The 21,123-nt window shown below is 37.5% G+C and overlaps 1 protein-coding gene across 1 annotated transcript in view; it reads left to right on the forward strand.

The window, feature by feature from the left end:
• Nucleotides 1-21,123, forward strand: part of COL5A2 (collagen type V alpha 2 chain) — a 201,578-nt gene that overhangs the window by 167,286 nt on the left and 13,169 nt on the right. The window contains exons 27-49 of the mRNA XM_058188949.1: nt 2,017-2,115; nt 2,199-2,252; nt 2,360-2,413; nt 3,189-3,242; nt 3,478-3,531; nt 4,990-5,034; nt 5,944-6,042; nt 7,356-7,463; nt 7,592-7,645; nt 8,488-8,541; nt 8,653-8,706; nt 9,304-9,357; nt 9,572-9,679; nt 9,771-9,824; nt 10,370-10,423; nt 12,549-12,710; nt 13,528-13,635; nt 14,162-14,269; nt 15,080-15,133; nt 16,354-16,461; nt 17,550-17,603; nt 18,582-18,689; nt 20,209-20,262. Of these exons, the coding sequence (XP_058044932.1) occupies nt 2,017-2,115; nt 2,199-2,252; nt 2,360-2,413; nt 3,189-3,242; nt 3,478-3,531; nt 4,990-5,034; nt 5,944-6,042; nt 7,356-7,463; nt 7,592-7,645; nt 8,488-8,541; nt 8,653-8,706; nt 9,304-9,357; nt 9,572-9,679; nt 9,771-9,824; nt 10,370-10,423; nt 12,549-12,710; nt 13,528-13,635; nt 14,162-14,269; nt 15,080-15,133; nt 16,354-16,461; nt 17,550-17,603; nt 18,582-18,689; nt 20,209-20,262 (1,755 nt within the window). The remainder of the gene's footprint in view (nt 1-2,016; nt 2,116-2,198; nt 2,253-2,359; nt 2,414-3,188; nt 3,243-3,477; nt 3,532-4,989; nt 5,035-5,943; nt 6,043-7,355; nt 7,464-7,591; nt 7,646-8,487; nt 8,542-8,652; nt 8,707-9,303; nt 9,358-9,571; nt 9,680-9,770; nt 9,825-10,369; nt 10,424-12,548; nt 12,711-13,527; nt 13,636-14,161; nt 14,270-15,079; nt 15,134-16,353; nt 16,462-17,549; nt 17,604-18,581; nt 18,690-20,208; nt 20,263-21,123) is intronic.

A 21,123-nucleotide genomic window follows, 5' to 3' on the forward strand; every position in this document is an offset into this window, starting at 1 on the left:
AACTGTAGCTTAACACAACTAATTAACATTTAGTATTAGTTGCATTAACATTAAATGATAATGTAACTAATTAACATTTACCTTTCGCCACGAGTTGAAGACCTACCTATTCATTCGCGCAGGACTGGCATAGAAATTTTAAAAATAAATTTTTAGCAGTTTTAAGATTTTGATTTAATTTGGGGTTTTTTATGTTTTAATAGTTTTAATCTGGCCTGATGTCTAATAAGATTTTTATTATTGTTTTTATTGTATATATTGTGTTGTTTTTACTTTGGCTGTGAACCGCCCTGAGTCCTTCGGGAGAAGGGCGGTATAAAAGTCTAAATAAACTAAACTAAACTAAACTAAACTTTAAATGGTGAAGATTGAATTGTAATATCATTAGCTACCGGAGCAAATAAAACTTAGAGACCAAAAATCAGAGATTTTGTATGTTTAGCTGCCAGAGGCAAACCACGAGGACATTGTCAGAATAACAAAGGGTGAGAAGCTCTGAATTTAAACTCCCCAATTCCTTTTGTCTTTTCAATTTTATTGTTTTCTCTATGCACACATTCAGACAAATACATTATACAAAGTGAAACTATTAATCTGGGGCCTTGAACATCAGATTTCCGAAAGTTATTTCCTTCGGTCCCCTTCCCTGTTTCAGATGTACACCCAACTTGAAAGGTTTTCTGGATGATGATGCCAACAGTTTGAGTGGTTTACTTAACCATAATGTTGATGTTCTGTGTAACTGAAACTTTAAATTATATAGAGGTAGTTCTCAACTTATAACCGTTCATTTTATGACTGTTTGAAGTTACAACAGTGCTAAAGAAAGGGACTTACGACTGTTGTTCACACTTACAACATTGCAGCATCCCTGTAATCATGTGATCAAAATTCAGTTGCTTGGCAACTGGTTCATATTTATGGCAGTTGCAGCATCCTGAGGTCATGTGATCCCCTTTTGTGACTTTCTGACAAGTCAGTGTGGAAACCAGAGTCACTTAACAACCATATTACTAAATTAACAACTGCAGTGATTCACTTAACAATTGTGGCAAGAAAGGTCGTAACATGGGGCAAAACTCACTTAACAAATGTTTCATTTAGTAACATCGATTTTGGGCTCAATTGTGGTCATAAACTGAGGATCACGTGTATGTAAATTAGAAGATGCATAGGTCAAGTGTGGGTTGATTACAGTCAAAAAATACTAGAAATAATCAGTTTTAGAACAATGATATCAATATAGGAACAGGAACATAATTTACTGTGAATACTTTTAATCCTTTTTGTAGTTCTGAGAAACTCTTAAGATTATAGAGTATTATTAGAATAAAAACATATGCTGTTGAGTTACATAAATGACATGGTATGTAGAGCTAGAATAATTCAAAGGGCACTTCCTAGCCTTATCCTTATTTTTCCCAAAATGGAGGGAGTCAATCTGTGTAATTAGTGTTTTAGTCATATAACCTATAATCAAAATTAATAGCGTTTGGGATTATTATCCCAGCATGTTTTACAGCTATGGACTAACAAACAAACAACAAACTAACAAACAAAAAAGGGCCGTGATGGCTCAGGCTGTAAGATAGCCTGTTATTAAAACACAGCTGCCTGCAATTACTGCAGGTTCTAGTCCCACCAGGCCCAAGGTTGACTCAGCCTTCCATCCTTTATAAGGTAGGTAAAATGAGGACCCAGATTGTTGGGGGGGCAATAAGTTGACTTTGTAAATATACAAATAGAATGAGACTATTGCCTTACACACTGTAAGCTGCCCTGAGTCTTCGGAGAAGGGCGGGATATAAATGTAAATAAATAAATAAAAAAATAAAAAAACATTTGAACTGCTAAACAAACTTACCATTTTGTGATGCATATTTCCATCTTTCCAATTTAAATTCCTGAAAGATCCCATGCTGATCTGTTTGCATCCTGCATTGATGATTCTGTAACCAATTTTACACACAGACACGAATACACCCACACAAGACTAAATGCTAGATGTTCCCTTAGGGTGCTCCAGGAGAAGATGGTCGGCCAGGCCCTGCAGGTCCAATTGGAATTAGAGGCCAGCCAGGCAGCATGGGTCTTCCTGGACCAAAAGGGAGCAGTGTAAGTATTGTGCTTTAGAGTTTGACCATATTTACCAATTTGTATAATATGATTAATAATATATTAATAATATATTTAAATAGGGGGATCCTGGAAAACCTGGAGAAGCAGGAAATGCTGGTGTCTCAGGACAGAGGGTAAGTATAATTTTTTTGTTAGAATTCTAAACCATAGCATTTATAGTGCATGAGCTTTTACATGTATATGCCACCTTAAATCAACTTTATTTATTATACCATTTTAGGGGGCACCTGGAAAAGATGGTGAAGTTGGCCCCGCTGGTCCTGTTGGGCCCCATGTAAGTCCTGTCTGAACATTTTTGATGTGAAAGAATATTATTCAAAATTAATGCTTTTGAACGGCATTGAAATTCCAACAGAATAAGAGTCCCGTATATTCTGTACATTCTTATAAATGCATGGTCATTTCTTTGGTAAATTCATTTTTTTAAAAAAGGCATGGTAGTAGGTAGAAGGAAAGATGAGACAAATATATTTCATGATGGGGTAGAGAACTATTGGAGGATAAGACACGTTGCTGAAATACAAAGGCAGAAGATTTACTATTCAGTTCTTTTGTCAAAGGCATCTTCACTTCATCCATATGAATTGCCACATATGTTAAGGCACACATGCTATAAAAATAATAAAAAGGGACATTCCCTCCCCTCCACTGAAATATTGAAAAAGATACATTCATTTTTTTAAATTTTGAACAGAAACATAGGACATTGATACTGGCAACCCAGATGGTTAATCTTATTTGTTCTGTTAATTGCTGACACATTAAAAAATTGGTTTAGAGAAAAGGAAAACCATTCTTAATTGCTTGTCATAATAACCGAATATCTAAAATCATATAGATTCAAAGGGGAAATTGTCTGAATAAATAAAGCAGTAAGTCAAATTAACTTTTCAACTCTGTCAATATTAGCAGCCAAATTGCAGTAAGTTTGGGGGAGCAATAATAAAAGAACAACATCTTCCTATTATTGCGTCAAAATATTGAAAGGTGTATGATTAAGCTGTCGTGGTACCATGTGAAATGATGTTAAAAACATTTGTTTTGTGTAGGGACCAGCAGGAGAAAGAGGAGAACAAGGTCCTCCAGGTCCCACAGGTTTTCAGGTGAGTCTTTTTGAAATCAGTTTTCAATATAAGCCATCCCAGGGCTTTTGGGCTGTTATTATTTTGAGTAAAAACAAATTTAATTAAATAACTGCCAAAGTAATGACCACCACATATTTGGATTACTTATGAATTATTCTTTGTGCTCAAATTAAAATACCACTCAAGCAGTATTTTCAACATATAGTCCAAGATATGCTGACCATTTGTTTTTGGTTTATTTATTTCCTTGCAGGGTTTACCCGGTACCCCAGGGCCTCCAGGAGAAGGGGGAAAACCAGGTGATCAGGTAACTGTTTTGTAATGGTTTTTGCGTGGTTGATTAATTTTGCCTGTTTTTAACTAATCCATTCCTTTACATTTTTTTAGCACTGTTAAGCCACTCAGAGTTACTTTATCAGTAAGATGGGCAGTGTAGAAATGAAATAAGATAAATAAATATTTCTACAGCTGTTTTTCCCCTCAGAAGTTGTGATGCTTTTGAGACAATATATGTTGCCATGGGGGAAGGGGATGTCAAATGTGTATAACATGTATTAAACATGTCCAGATTGATGGAGAAAAGCAGAAAATGTAATTAAAAATATGAAATGTCAAGATGTTTTGTCCTCACAATTACAGAAAATCCCTTCCTTCCTTCCTTCCTTCCTTCCTTCCTTCCTTCCTTCCTTCCTTCCTTCCTTCCTTCCTTCCTTCCTTCCTTCCTCCCTCCCTCCCTCCCTCCCTCCCTTCCATAGAAATGTCAAGTAGAAGACATTTTTTGTTGTTTAATCTAATTACTTATTTAACTTCCTATTTCCTTGGTACCAAGACATTCCAGTTGCTGAATTCATCTGGCTGTAGGAACAAAGGGAGAAGATATTTCAACAACCAACAGCAAAACCCCAGAGTCCCAATGTAGTAATCACTATGATGACCTTGCTTCCTGTTTAGATGTTCCTAGATATAGCCGGGGTGCAAATAGGGAGCGTTTGTGGTTCAGCTTCTTGCACATGAACAGTTTAGACCAGTCCCTCTTCTCTGGAAAGGCATTATTGGGACATTGTGGGCCTTTGGATGTCTAGGACATCTGGGCAACAAAAAATGTCTCAAATCATCTTAGGAACTTTCCTTTAATTCTTTGATAGCATGGAAGAACATTAGCTAGATACTACTAACTTCCCTGCCTTCTAACCTCCCTCACACTCCTTGCTGAGATTTTTTTTTAAAGACTGAAGTCATAGCATATTTTCCAAGGAGAAGCTCCCATTGCACTGGGAACTTTTATTAATGGGGACAAGCACTGTATCAGTAATAAGATATGGCAGTAACATGGATCTCCTTTTTCATAATTTGTTGCCCAGTGCCAACAAAGCCTAATTTCTGTCTTCCATCCATCCATCCATCCATCCATCCATCCATCCATCCATCCATTTATTATCACAGTACTTTTGAGTTATTATACTTAATATTGCTTCAGCTGCTGATTTTGTGTTGTAATTCTGGAAGATCTGTGATTGTACCCTTCTTTCTCTACGCATTGCAATTCCTTTTCCTAACTAAGGGATAACTTTTTGCAAATTGCCAATGTAGTTGGTTTTATACGGTATTCATGAATAGGAACAGAGTGAGAAGAACTGACAGCTTACTATCTTTGGCACCATTGCTATATTTTTAAAATCACCATTAATTAGTCCCTAATTCTCTCTCTTCCTCTCTCTGTATATAGTTAGCAATAATTTATCTCTCTTTTTAATAATTGTCTTAGGGTGTTCCTGGTGATCCCGGAGCTCTAGGTCCCTTAGGTCCAAGGGTAAGTTTGATTTCTTAATAATGACTTTTCAGAGCAAATTATAAGAATATTTTTAAAATTAATTTTAGACGAAAAACAACCATGCATATTATAATAGTGAGTTGCAAAAATCCCTGAGGGAAGTTGCATATATTACAGTTTGAATTCATTACAATAAACACATTCTCCCTGAACTCTGATAGGCAAAACAAACAAACAAACAAACAAACAAACAAACAAACAAGTTTCTGTGCAATGTTAGGCTTATATTTATCTGAAATACTTTGAATGATTTTTCATTTTAATGGGACTCTATTCTTTCACAGATTTTAGAACTCACTGTGTTAGCCGTTTGTTTCTGTTTATTAATCAGTATGCTTAGCTTATATTGCTTTATATATTTCAGTGCTGGGTACATCGCATTGCATGTGTAATTTTTGGGTGCTTGCCATTCAGGTACTAGCTTTATTTAGACTCACTTAGCTCTGAGATGAAAGTTCATCAGAAGACACCCCAGCAATATCTTCAACCATGTGATGTGTTACAGTTTAATGAGTAACAACACCTCCACAACTTATAGCAATTAGGGGAAAGTGTTAAGTTTATATGATATTTGAGATTGTTGTACAAAATCTGCAAAGATAGCATCTCCAGGCAACCTGCTCCTTTCCAGTATTTTGATCCACAACTTGGCTGGCCATCTTCACTGAGTTCAAGTTGAAATTCAAAATATATAAAGACCATCAGATCAGGATCCCTTAAAGAGGAAGGGCAGTTTTCAATATTCTGTTAAAAAAATGTTGCCAATGTCAGCAGGTTGATCTTTCAACATTTTTTTGTAAAATTCATTTGTAGCATATATGGAATGAATTCTCTTGTTTGATGGAACTATATTTGCAATCACTAAATTATTTTAAATGCTATTTCCAGGGAGAGCGTGGCCATCCAGGTGAAAGAGGAAACCCAGGATCATCTGGTCTTCAGGGGGAAAAGGGTATGGCTGGAGGTCAAGGTCCTGATGGTCCAAAGGTAAGCAGTGGCCATATATACTACAACTGGGTATGCATGTTTGCATGGACCATTGGTCTTCATAGAGAGAGAGTGGATGATGCAGAAGAATGCTTATAGCAGTGTTCATCCAATCAAGTAGTAAAATAGAGATATGGACATTCTTAAAATAATCTTCACTCCTGGCAATTGCATCCATGAAGGGTTTTTTTTGGGGGGGGGGCAGTGTTAGAAAAGTGGCTTGCCATTGTCTTTCTCTGGAATGTTTTTCCATCTTCCCAGACTACCCAACAAATCTGGAATTTCTAAGTGGATGCCCACACAAAGAACAAAATCAGTTTTGTACAGCACAAGGTTTTTGTGGATCTCATTAACTTTATTTTAAGATGGTTGACAAGTTTATTTTAACGTTATATATAGAGTAGAAAATAGTACTTAGCAAATGTGTAGGTCAAATGAATTCACTAATCAAGCTGGGATTATGCCAAGACTAATTTCACTCCTTTTCTGCCTTAAAAGGCTTAGAGAGCAAGAAAGATCCAATTAGTTCTGAAGGAATTGTTTCTGTTTAATCATATCATGAAGATTGCATTTCAGAAAAAAGTTACGTCCAGTTGCTAGAAGGCAGAGAGGCATTGACTTTTAATTAAAAATACAAGAGAGGAATAAAGCAAAACTAGGGGTTTTTGTTTATTTACTAATATGGAGAACATACATTAATCAAAATAGAGTTTCTCTAAAGAATATATCAATGAGATTATATAAGTGATGGTATTTTGATGTATTACAATCATTTTCCTGTGGATTTATTTCATATTACATTTGTTCCCAATTTTATTTTGATAATAAAAGGGTTAAAATGGAGAGAGAGAACTCACATTTATACATACATTGACAAACAAATCAGGTCTGTGATCCTCAATTGTATGAATTTACAACATTTTTGACACCTTTCAGGTGTTTTAGGAGACAGATCTAATTGAGATCCATTCTGAAATAACTCTGCTGAACGACCACATTCAGACAACAAAACATTGGTTAAGCCACAGTTTATATAACACCATTGTGTTGCTATTTATGGCTGATGAGCTGCATTTTGATGGCTCACAAGTTGAAGAAATCTGAGCTATTTTTCAATTTAGAAGAAACGTGATTCCTTATGGTACATCCTAACAGGGCATTCGTGTATTCTGGAGATGAGAAAATGCACCCACCTTAAAAATTGCCACCAGGGCCTGTCCAATAGATAAGTAGAGAGACAGACAGGTCCACAAATTGGTTCCTTTCCCCAAAATTACCTCCTGCCCTTTAATTTCCTTTTCCCTTTGTTTCAGGGAAATCCAGGCCCTTCAGGAGCATCAGGAGATCAAGGCCCACCTGGTCTTCAGGGAATGCCTGGAGAGAGAGGCCTGGCTGGAACACCTGGCCCCAAGGGCGATCGGGTGAGCTTTTTAGAAATGTCCATGACTTTTCTTTTCTGTAGGAGGATTTTTCTTTTCTTTTCTACACAACCTTACATCTTTATATCATTATTTATAAGTGACTTGAATTTTCCTCATGCTTTTTTCAGGGCAGCATAGGAGAAAAAGGAGGCGAAGGCACAGCTGGCAACGATGGGGCCAGAGTAAGTGGAAAGTCCTCTTTTTCTGCTAATAGTGCTGGGCAGTGGTGGGTTTCAAATTTTTTTACTACCGGTTCTGTGGGTGTGGCTTTGTGGGTGTGGCATTGCTTGGTGGGCGTGGCTTGGTGGGCATGGCAGGGGAAGGTTACTGCAAAATCCCCATTTCATCCCGATCAGCTGGGACATGGGAGACAGAGAATAGATGGGGGCGGAGCCAGTCATAATTTTTACTACCGGTTTTCCGAACTACTCAAAATTTTTGCTGTCAGAACCTGCTGAAACCCACCTCTGGTGCTGGATCTTAATGAGATATTATAACTAATAGGTTGCAATAGTGGCGAATATCTGTAGCTCGGGTGGGGGATGAGGGTGGAGGTTCGTCCTCTGAGCTTGTGGGTTGGTTTCCAAACATTTCGTTGCCAGGATAGGTAACATGTTCGGTGGAGTTTAGGGGATGTTAGTGTCAGTGTTCCTCTATTTATAATGGCTTCAGGTGTGGATATGTCAAGTGAGGGTCTTGTGATGAGTCAACTGTAAGTCATCAGTGAATCTTGTGATGGGGTCTTGTGATAAGGAGATTACATCAGGTCAGGTTCGAAACCAAGTAACGAAACGTTCAGAAACCAACCCCAAAGCTCAGAGTTTAAAGGCACCAAATTCCATTCCAAATAAAGTTTTGTTCTGATTTATTAGGGTTTTTAGCTCTTCCTCTAGCCTAACCTCATAAATATCAGTGGATCAGCATGGCTTTCTTTTCTGAAGAAAGTAAAAAAAGTAAAAAAAATAAGAGCTTGTACAAACCATGAAAGATTGCTTGTCTTACTGGAATTATGATTGTCTCCTAGGGTCTCCCAGGTCCATTAGGCCCAAATGGCCCTGCAGGTGCGGCTGGTGAAAAGGTAAAACAGTTAGTAGAACTATCAACTACATGGTGGGTTTATTATTATGTTATAGTACAATTCTTCAGGGTGATGTATGATAATATCTCATAGCCTTTTTTTTAATTTAAGGGTGAACCTGGTCCTCGAGGTTTAGTTGGCCCTGCTGGCTCTCGTGGAAATCCTGTAAGTAAAGAATCACATTGTCTGTATTTTTATAAGTTGGATGTTGGTATTGTTATTATGCACAATGAAAAAAAAATTTCACTGCTTTTTCTGTTTCCCACTCATTCATTCTTTCTCTCCTCTCTTTCCATAAAACTGCTAATTTAAAAAAATAATGGCTGCCTATCAATTTATAAAAGGACACATCATTTTGAATGTAACTGTATAATATTTTTAAAATATTGGATGGTTTGCATCAATTAAATCATATATTAAAGCATCATAATTCTTCATACCATATATTCTTGGGAAAAGTCAGATTTCCTGTTCTAGCATTTATAGAATGCCAGTAGAATTCCAATCATCTTCCAAAAGATGATTGAAACTTTTAAAATATATTAATGAGATCATCTATATATGTATATGATTGTGTGATTATTGATGCCTTTAGTTGATTCCTCAAAGCATATTGTGTAGATGTATCTAGCATTACAACCAGTTCATTTTTTACCAGAATAAATCATGAACTGCTGAAGTTACATCATAAAAAATAGCAAAAATTGTATGTTTTTAACATTCTTTTGGAACCCACTTTCTTTCTTTCTTTTTTCCTGCTAGGGTTCCCGTGGTGAAAATGGCCCAACTGGCCCAGTTGGCTTTGCTGGCCCTCAGGTGTGCAGTTTCTTTGACCTATTTTTTTTTTTTTGAACCTGTGATTTCAGAGAAGGAGAACTATGTTGCAAGGTTCTTAAATACGACGTGTACGCTGGGCCTTTTTTAAAAACAACAACAACAACAACATTTTTATCAGTTAAAAATAACATTCATAACATAGGCTTGGAATAGATGAAAGAACTGGATCGATCATTTTTCTGAATGTTTCTAGGGCCCTGATGGTCAACCTGGTGTGAAAGGTGAACCTGGGGAGCCTGGGCAGAAAGGAGATGCTGGATCCCCAGGACCTCAAGGTCTTTCAGGTTCTCATGGTCCACCAGTAAGTAAAAATCTCACTGAAATAAAATTCTACTTTCTATCATTCAGTGCGGCAGCTGAATATTAATCATCTTTTTCTTATTTCCACTCAGGGCCCTCCTGGAGTTCATGGACTCAAAGGAGGCCGTGGTACAAAAGGACCCCCTGTAAGTTGATTGAGCAAAGTTCCTATGAGTAAAGTTCTAGCTTTGATTTTGATTGGGATGTCTATGACTTTCTTAGCGCCCTTGTATATTTCAGACAAGGGACATGGTGGCTCAATGGCTAAGACACTGAGCTTGTCGATCAAAAGGTCGGCAGTTCAGCAGTTCGAATCCCTGGTGCCGTGTAATGGGGTGAGCGCCTGTTACCTGTCCCAGCTTCTGCCAACCTAGCAGTTCAGAAGCATGTAAAAAATGCAAGTAGAAAAATAGGGACCACCTTTCGTAGGAAGGTAACAGGGTTCCGTGTGCCTTTGGCGTTTAGTCATGCCAGCCACATGACCATAGAGACGTCTTGGTTCTTCAGCTTTGAAACAGAGATGAGCACCGCCCCCTAGAGTCGGGAACGACTAGCACATATGTGTGAGGGGAACCTTTACCTTTACCTATATTTCAGACATGATGTTTAAGTCTTTATATAATAAAGAATGCTTGTCAACATAGTACATATTAATATTTGCTAGGTCCCATGTATGTTTATTTATTTTTAGGGTGCTACAGGTTTTCCTGGATCTGCTGGAAGAGTTGGACCCCCAGGACCTACAGTACGTTAGACATTTAATTAGATATATTACAGTAAGGATTTTATTTTAAAAAAAGTATCATAAAACAATGCAAACATATCAAAGATCAAATTATTTTATTAATATTATTTGGGTCCCATTTTGTGTTAAAATAGGCAGAGGCAGAAAATCTATCCTCCAGGTATTGCTGAACTACAAATTCCATTCATCAATGCCAAAAAATGGATGTGGGGAGTTTGGGACTAGAGATTCAGGATTGCAGATTTCCAGCCCTTGAGATAATATGTCAATGTGTTATAGCAGATTATGAATTATACAGAGAAGGTTTCGCCACTACTGCTGTGCTGGTGCTCTTAGGCCAAGTTAATGGTTCTCAATTTATGGTCTGTGGACCCCGGGGGGACTGCAGTGTCATCATAGGAGGTCTGCAAACGCTTGAAGGAATATGATTTAAATCTTGAGTTGAGTCTTGGGGGTCCGTGGACATGGTACGTGGCCACAAAAAGTATTTAAAGGGGGTCCATGGAGAAAAAATTGAGAACTACCGGGCCAAGTTATTGTCCCTCACTCAGTGCAGGAGGGTCATAAGACTAAAAGGGTAGAAACATGGGCATCCACAGATGGTGGGTAAATATCTGCAAGTTGATGAACATAGTGTCATAACTGGATTGGAGTTTCATTTGCAACACTGTGACCAACCACTTGCAGATTTTTTAACTCTCTTTGTATATGCTCTAAGGGGAAAAGACGATACCAGTATTAATATCAATAAAGATGTTACATGCTATAGTTTATGGATAGAGCTAATGCTGCACAATACATATCTTGTAAGATAGATATTGCTAAAATGCAATTTCATTTGGAAGGAAATTCTACTTTGAATGCATGAAACACTATATTTAGAGGTGGGATGAATTCTTTCATCTGGTTCAAGACTGTACAAAAAGATTATTGGAACTCTAAAACTTTAAGGACTATCTTGCATTTTAAGCAAAAAAGTAAGTGTTGTATGTGTATTGTCATATTGAGTAGTAAGTAACTGAGTCTTTATTGTGGTTTTTGAACTGCTTGAGAATATTTTAGGAAAGGGATAAGAAACAGTAATATTAAAATCCAAATTTAAAAAAAGAATAAAATTATTTACAGTATGTGAATATTGGGGTCATACACAGATTTGTATTAGGGAGTATTTGACAATAATCTAATAGAATAGAATAGAATTCTTTATTGGCCAAGTGTGATTGGACACAAGGAATTTGTCTTTGGTACATATGCTCTCTGTGTACATAAAAAGACAAGATACACTCATCAAGAATCACAAGGCACAACATCCAGTGACAGTCATACGGTACAATAGGCAATCAAATCATACTAGGAAACCATCAGTCTAAATCTAAATCACAAGGATGCAAGCAACAAAGTTACAGACATGCAGTCACAAGTGGGAGGAGATGGGTGATGGGAATGTTGAGAAGACCAATAGCAATAGTAATGCAGCGTAATGTGAATAGTTTAACAGTGTTGAGGGAATTATTTGTTTAGCAGAGTGATGGCGTTCGGGGAAAAACTATTCTGGTGTCTAGTTGTTCTGGTGTGCAGTGCTCTATAGCGTCGTTTTGAGGGTAGGAGTTGAAAAAATTCATGTCCAGGATGTGAGGGGTCTGTCAATATTTTCACAGCCCTCTTTTTGACTCGTGCAGTATACAGGTCCTCAATGGAAGGCAAGTTGGTAGCAATTGATTTTTCTGCAGTTCTAATTATCCTCTGAAGTCTGTGTCTGTTTTGTTGGGTTGCAGAACCAAACCAGACAGTTACAGAGGTGCAGATGACAGACTCAATAGTTCCTCTATAGAACTGTATCAGCAGCTCCTTGGACATGGCAATCTATTATATTTTCAGTGCATTTAACATAGGCAACATGATTATTTCTTAGAAAAGCAAGATGAAGAAAACTTAGAAATATATAATACGTTTTTTCTGAGGCTTGGATCAGGTCTGGAAGTGATCAGCGTAAGAATGAAAGACTACTGATCAAATAGGAGGTATTCTAGCTATGCTCTAGAGCAGCAGTATGCTGTTAAATGCAATAAAGAAAAGAAATTATATCATGGACCACTCGGTTTCTAACAGAAGCTTCTTTTTTCAGGGAGCTCCTGGTCCAGTTGGGCCTCTTGGTGAACCAGGGAAAGAAGGTCCTCCAGGTGTTCGTGGAGATCCTGGTGGTCATGGTCGAGTAGGAGATAGAGGTCCAGCAGGACCATCTGGTGGTCCTGGAGACAAAGGAGACTCAGGAGAAGATGGACAACATGTAAGTTGAAGGAGAGACTGGGAAGTAGAGAAAAGCTTATGTTTGCAAACAAAATAAGGAAACTTTCCATTTTAAACTATTTCTTGATTTTTTTTCAAGAATCTAGTTATTCATATACCTTTAGAAGTGAACCAAAATTATCTCATTACCAGGAGTTACAAAGCCTACAAGAATATATTCTTATGGTGATATTTCTAATCTGTGACATGGCTGCCCTTTTTTATTTCCTAATGTTTCTAATTCTCTTTTGACATAACAACTCCTGCTTTTTTTTCTGCACTTTTTTTCTCTTTCATTCTAATTCATGTGTTTCCCCTCCCACCCCCCACCCCCCGGCTGTTTTTTAAAATGAAGACACTGTATTAAAGCTAAAGAAAATAACATTCTTTATTGTAACCCACAAGTGCTGGGAGGGTCTGAGCAGACAAACTCTGCATAGGCCCTGGATAGCAGCTGAGCGTTAGACCTTGTTTTTTTTTTTTTGTTTTTTTTTGCTGCTCTCTAGGTGGTTGTCTGGATTTTTGTAGCCAAGATACGGTAGCCATGATCTTTGGGAAAGAGTAGAGGGAAGCCTTGATTTCAACTCAAAATGCTAAGGGTCATTGAGCCTTTATTTTCAATTTCTTTTCCTCCTAAACCGCTTCTTTTAGAGCAAGGGAACAAAAAACATACATTACAGCTGAAGCTTTCAGCGGCATCAGGTTTTTTTTTATCTTTGCTATTTCTTGATTAGCTCAAATGCTAAACTATGACACCCTGGTCGAACGTAAATGTTAGAGGTTGATAGTTAAGCCAATTTGTCACTTGTGTATTCCAGGGTCCTGATGGCCCCCCAGGTCCATCTGGAACTACTGGGCAGAGAGGTATTGTGGGAATGCCCGGCCAGCGTGGAGAGAGGGGCATGCCTGGTCTGCCAGGCTCTGCAGTGAGTATTGCCACAACTGGCATTTTTGACTATGCATTCAAGTCTGCTCACCTCCAGTGAAAAGAAGGACTGTGAGTAAAATGAGAACAGTATGAGGGGCTGTCACAAGGAAGAGGGGAGTCAACCTATTTTCCAAAGCACCAGAAGGCAAGACAAGAAATAATGGATGGAAACTAATCAAAGAGAGAAGCAATCTGGAATTAAAGAGAAACTTCCTAACAGTGAGGACAATTAACCAGTATTACAGCTTGCCTTCAGAGGTTATGGATGCTCCATCACTGGAGGCTTTTAATAAGAAGGACAGCCAATTGTTTTGAATGAAATAGGGTCTTCTGCTTGAGCAGGGAAGTTGGACTAGAAGACCCCCCCAAGGTCCCTTCCAACTCTTTTATTCTGTTATCCTGTTTTAAGGCTGTAAGAATGTAGCTATGATTGAGGCCCGTTTAAACTGATGTCTGACTGTTTTGCTATACATAATAATCATCCATGGTTTTAATCATTGACATGGTCTCTCTTTTCATGCCAGGGAACTCCTGGAAAACAAGGTCCAACTGGACCAACAGGGGACAAGGGTCCTTCTGGGCCTATTGGTCCTCCAGGTGCTTCTGGGCCAGTGGGTGAAGCAGGGCCAGAGGTAAGTGGTTTTTCATAGGCAGTTTTGACATAAGAATGCATTAATAACCTTATGGATTCAAATAACTGCTGTGAATAAATGTATACATTTCCAGAACTGATATTTTTTCAATGAAAATGTAGTTTTATCACACTGAGCCTTAAGAAAATCAGTCCCAGATGTGAACAGGTTTTTTTCTACTGAAAGTGTCTCAGTAGAAGTAATGGGGGAGGGTAATCTGTTAGAGGCCTCACTGTTGGTGGAACTAAAGGAAGTAGTACGGAAGAGCTAAAGTGGCTGGTATCATCTATTCTCTTTTTGGACATGTTGTTTCTCCCCATCTTTCTGGCATTCAGTTTTTCCTCTCTTTCATTTTTGACTGAAGGAAATATGCATAGAGATGCTACTGAAGGTTTTCAATGTTCTCTTGTAGTCGAGCTTCGAAATTCAGCCGAAAGCTACTGGTTGCCTATTCACTACCTAGGCTATAAAATGTAGGAGCTTGAACAAGAGGCCAATGGCTTAATTGTTTTAAAAATGGCAAGTATTGTAAGCCATTCTCTATTGGTTATTATAATCTAGTTGTTTTTAGTAGCTTCAAAAATGCAACTAAAAAAATATTGCTGCATTTTCATGAAATAGCAATATGAATATAATCCTTAATATTATCAACACACCTTAGACTTTGATCACCGGAGTTTCCTTTTATATGTCTGTGATTATTTTGTAAATTCCAAGCCTTTTTCAAAGGCAATTCCATGTATAAAATATTATTTTAGGACAAATCTGATGTCACACTTAATCCCCTTTTCCATTTTGCATTCAACTTAGGGTCCTGCTGGTAATGATGGCACTCCTGGGCGAGATGGAGCTGTTGGTGAAAGGGTAAGTGAGTTTAAAATTTCAGTGAGTAAAGCTGTTGGTTTTTTTGTTGATTTAGACTCTTATGTTGCCCTTTATATTTCAATCTCACTGTCAGAACTCTTAATAAGGGTGAATGTTTTAAAACAACCCAGTTTTACAGCAGAAGTATAAATGTGTCTAGTCTATTTCTTTTGGGTCTTCATGAGTATAATTTTAGTAAGGATAAGAGTAAAAAGATTATAATTCACCATGTGGCATATAATATATTGGAAACTAAGCTAAATTAAGGGACGCAGTGGCTTAGTGGGTAAGATGCTGAGCTTGTTGATCGAAAGGTCAGCAGTTCAGCAGTTCGAATCCCTAGTGCCGCGTAACAGAGTGAGCTCCTGTTACTTGTCCCAGCTTCTGCCAACCTAGCAGTTCGAAAGCACGTAGAAAATGCAAGTAGAAAAATAGGGACCACCTTTGCTGGGAAGGTAACAGCGTTCTGTGCGCCTTTGGTGTTTAGTCATGCTAGCCACATGACCACGGAGACGTCTTCGGACAGTGCTGGTTCTTAGGCTTTGAAACAAAGATGAGTACCGCCCCCTAGAGTCGGGAACGACTAGCACGTATGTTAAATTAGCAGAATAAGGCATGCAATAAAATGTTATCATTATTGTTATTAAAGATTCTATGTCTCTCTACTCCCAATGGCTCAGAGTAGTGTAGACAGAAAAACTTGACACTTAAAATAACAAGACAGTAATAATCAACATGCTTTATAATAACATTGACTGGCAGGTTTTGAAATCCAAATCTAATATTCCCACATTCTTTCTCCCAGAGTCAAATTTTTCTTCATAAGCACTCATTAGGGAAGAATAGCTCCTACGTGTGAAGGCAAATTATTCTGTGAGGCGTGTAAAAATCTTGCAGTGTTTGCTCCCCTTCAGAAATCCAGCAGTCAGCAACTCTCTTTTCCAGGTTCCTGGATCCCTTCCTTTTGATGTTCCAGATAATTTTTTTCTCCAACACACACTAAACGTGTTTAGTCCTTATTGGACTATTTTGCTGATATGGTTTTATCTCATGGCTTTCTGCTGATCCTTTCCAGCTATATATATAGCTAGTTGTAGTACACAGTACCAGTTTAGTAATAACAGTATAATAGAACAAAATGCGTAATTTTGTCTTTATAAAGATATGCACTTGGAAATGATCTCTATCTGATTGTAGAATTGGAATGGTATTTGTTGTAGGGTGATCGTGGTGAGCCTGGACCTACAGGACTTCCTGGTTCTCAGGGCATTCCAGGTACCCCAGGGCCAGTTGGATCTCCAGGGGATGCGGGACAAAGAGGTGAACCAGTAAGTATAGCTGTTCCCTTTTATTATTTGCATTTCATTGACAGAACTCTTGATCATACAATCAAGTTCCCATTGTCATTTATCCTTCTTAAGACATATATCATGAAAGAAGAATTCTGGCCATGAAATGAGATAGCTGATAAATGTCTATTAACGTTTCTGTGTTAAGTAATATTTTATTGGCTAGTAGATTTGCTGCTATAGTTTCCTAGATGGCCTGGATGTGTCATTGGCCAAGCTCTACTGTGCATCCTCTATGAAGATCCTATATAAAGCAGCTGTGTAATTAAAATGCTAAATGAATGAATGCTCCAAGGCATAGGTTCTTAATCTGGCTTCCATGGATCCCTTCTGTGGATCAATTTTAGGGATCTCTAAGGTCAGCATCAACCTTGGAGATCCCGTGGGATCCTGCATGATGGTTGTATTGTATTTAGATCGATATTCTCTGGCAATCTTGCAAACACTGTCAAACTATTACTAAGTCTGCACTACTATTAATCTTCTCATCATTCCCATCACCCATCTCCTTCCACTTATGACTGTATGACTGTAACTTTGTTGCTTGTATCCTTACGATTTATATTGATATTGATTGGTTCCTGACTGCTTATTTGTACCCTATGACTACCATTAAGTGTTGTACCTTATGATTCTTGATGAACCTATCTTTTCTTTTATGTACACTGAGAGCATATGCACCAAGACAAATTCCTTGTGTGTCCAATCACACTTGGCCAATAAAAAATTCTATTCTATTCTATTCTATTCTATTCTATTCTATTCTATTCTATTCTATTCTATTCTATTCTATTCTATCTTGCTTTTAAACTTTTTTTAAAGTGTTTTTAATAGATGTGACACCGTTGGTTGCATGCCACCCAGTGTCACATTTTGTGAGATGAGCAGCTATATAAATACGTTTAATAAATAAAAAACTTTATTTTCATTAACCTCTAAGCTGAAATTTACTTTTTCCTTCTGCAACAAATAACAAGGGAATGTATGGCTTCGAGACTCCAAAACTGTTTGTTCAGTAAATTTCATTATCTAAAATTATCTGAAACCATCTTTTCATTTCATTGCAGGGTTCACGAGGCCCAGTAGGTCCTCCTGGCCGTGCTGGAAAACGAGGTTTACACGTATGTTCACTACGTTTTCTTTTAATGAAAATCTTAATTGTTTGAAAAATAGTTGTACTTTTGGTTAAAAATAAACTCAACAGTACAAGCTTCGTATATCTGTATTTTAGAGCTCAATGTAACTGAAACTCATGAAAAATAAAGTAGCAATTAAAATATATTAATTATTCACATTAGATTCATCCATTCTGTATCTAGTTCTAGGTTCTTAAATAAACATTCTTAAATATTCTTCATGGCAAATTTTTAATTTTCCATATGTATTTATATACACCATAAATGAATGCAGAGAGTAAAACCAATAGGAAAAATCCACTATTATAAATGGAACTTGTCTAGAATCTAAACAGATATTTTGCTCAATACATATCAATCTGCATTTTGACCAGCTTTGCACTATTCAGTGCATGTACAACACACACTCGGATATGTTACTGATATGAAATATAGTAGTGATGGCGAACCTTTTAGAGACCAAGTGCGGAAACTGCATGTTGCACACCCGTGTATGAGCACATACACTCACACGTGTGCTGGAGCATCAAACACTGGTGGGGAGGCAGGGCATCACAACACTTGCAGCTCTGCAGGAAATTTCTGTTTCCCTGCAAATGATGGTGAGAAATGCCATGGAGAAACACGGTGGAGCTGAGCTGGGACAACAGCGTGGGTGCCCACAGAGAGCGCTCTGAATGTCACCTCTGCCACACCTTCACCACCACTGAAATATAGTTTTAAAAAAGTAAATGATGTTGCAGCTGTGTAACCACAAAGAGCGTGTATGAGGTAGGGATACTTATTATAGATATTCATTTAGGGAATTGATGGCATGTAGTCTTATTTCACTGAAGTCAATGAGAAATGGCGCATATTGCTAACACCTGATTTGAAAAGCATTAGATATAGACTTAATTTTAGCTGGATTGTACCCTTGTGTTTTATTCTTATTTTGTTTTATTTTATGTTTTCTAATTTAAGGGTCCCCAAGGTCCTCGTGGTGACAAAGGGGACAATGGTGATCGAGGGGACAGAGGACAGAAAGGTCATCGAGGTTTCACTGGCCTGCAGGGTCTCCCTGGACCCCCTGTAAGACACTATCTATTTGTTTTACTCTTATGCCAGCTCTGCCATTTTTGTGCCTATACTGTATCATATTGCTCTTGGAACTACCTGCTGCCTCTGCTTCCTTATTTATTGTGGCGGAACACCCCCTTTTCTGGGTGATGCACTCATTCACCTTTTAGACTCTCACATCATAAAGGCTCCAATGGCTGCACAAGAACAGTTTTTTTCCCATCACTCTGCTAAACAAATAATACCCTCAACACTGTCAAACTATTTACTAAGTCTGCACTATTATTAATCTCCTCATCGTCCCCACCACCCATCTCCTCGCACTTATGACTGTATGACTGTAACTTTGTTGCTGGTATCCTTACGATTTATATTTGTACCCTACGACTATCATTAAGTGTTGTACCTTAGAATTCTTGAATGTATCTTTCCTTGTGCGTCCAATCACAGTTGGCCAATAAAAAGTTCTATTCTATTCTATTCTATTCTATTCTATTCTATTCTATTCTATTCTATTCTATTCTATTCTATTCTATTCTATTCTATTCTATTCTTGTAAAAAAAGGCCATAGCAATTGCACTTAGACTTTTTACACTGCTTTACAGTCCTCTCTAAGCGGTTTATAGAATCAGCATATTGCCCCAATAATCTGGGTCCTCATTTTTACCCACCTCGGAAGGATGGAAGGCTGAATTAACCTTGAGCCGTTCAGGATCAAACTGCCGAACTGCTGGCAATCAGCAGAATTAGCCTGCGACAGTGCATTCTAACCAATGCACCACCACGGTTCATAAAAAGTATTAACCTTGACTAAATGCCTGTCTCTATGCTCAAAATGGTGTATGGTGTATCTGGAAATGAAAAAAAAAAACAATTCCTTTTAACTAGCTATTTATTTTAAATCCTTTAAAAGATTTTCTGTAGGTTTTTGCCATAGGAAAAGTGCTGAGCGACTGTTTGTCAGCCAGAACAAATGCATGCAAGGAGCAGTACATTATATAACACAATGGAAATGATTGTTTGATGATTTTGCTTTTGCTTTCATTGTGATCCAGTCTGTAGTAAAATCTGGAGTGTCTTCAAAATCATTTTGCTGTTAACAAGAGATTCACTGGAAAACATTGCTGATAGGGAGAATGAGGACTTATAGGGAAGAGTTTTATTATGTTGCCTTCCTTCTCTCTCTAATTTAGGGCTCTGATTTTCCAAAGTGGTTAATAATCCTGCGATCCAAAATTCAAAACTATATTTTCTTGCAGTGGTTAAGGCCAAGCATGGCTGTCTTTGCTCCGTTGTGATCTTAATCATAGAAGAACTGTCTATGGACTTAGAACTTCATGCACATTTTTGTTTTGTTTTGCAATCTTCAGGTTATTATGTCATGAATTAGAAACACTGAGACTGTAAACTAAAGAATAATAGGTCATCACTGGATACTCAAGGTTGATGTATTCAAAACCATTATATTTTCTTCTTTAAAGATAAGATGTAATTTGACAAAATGTACATTATCCACACTGTGTTTTACAGGGACCTACTGGTGAACAAGGCAGTCCTGGGATTCCAGGCCCATTTGGCCCAAGAGTGAGTAAACCAGATGTGAAGTATAATATGGAAACAATTAAATCCCCCTCCCACCCTGGTTTAAGTTTGCTATTCTACAGATGGTGTTTGTTGATTTCAGAGTAAAATTAATTTGGATAGGGATTGCAATTTTTTTTTTTATTAAACAAGGTTGTGCTTGAGGTCATTTACTCTCCTTAATTCCTTTGTGTATGGAATTCTAAATATAATCTAGTATTTGGCAAAGATGCTAACTTGACAAAAAATTAGCTTTCCGTCCAAAAAAGGTTCTATCTCTCAAGATTTTAAAGCTTCAAGAACAATCTCCAAGTTGCTAGTATCAACTAATGGCAGCTTTGGTGCACATTAATGCATATTTTTCCAACGGCCTTCAATTATCTTTTCCTGCACACAGATCTCAATGTTCTTCATTCTTTACTCATATTATATTCTTTCCAAACTCCTTATATCTTTCCAGTTTTGCACAGAACTCAAGAAAATTTTTAAAGGGCCAAGTTACAATATAAACAATTAAAAGCTTAATATTGCTCTGGTTTTAATTTTATCAATGTTTTTATTGCTTACACTGGCTGGCTGGGATATTTGAAAATTTGAAAGTTGTGAATTTTATCAGTGTCATTATAACCTTTAAGAATCTTTAACTATGATAGACTATAACGTTTTAGAAGATCAAAAGGAGAATGAATAAAGATTTAAAATATATGGGGGGGAACCATTTTTCTGTTTGTGCCAAAGGGCGTCAAATTAGATATCAAGTAAGACTTCTTCAATCAACAGCTCCAGTTTACAAATCAGCAACCAGAATAGGCCTTCTGAAGAATACGTAATGGGGGGAGAGGGGGCAGATCAGTTTCTAAGTTT

The sequence above is a fragment of the Ahaetulla prasina genome, chromosome 1, assembly GCF_028640845.1.
Source record: "Ahaetulla prasina isolate Xishuangbanna chromosome 1, ASM2864084v1, whole genome shotgun sequence".
NCBI classification, from domain to species: Eukaryota; Metazoa; Chordata; class Lepidosauria; order Squamata; family Colubridae; genus Ahaetulla; species Ahaetulla prasina.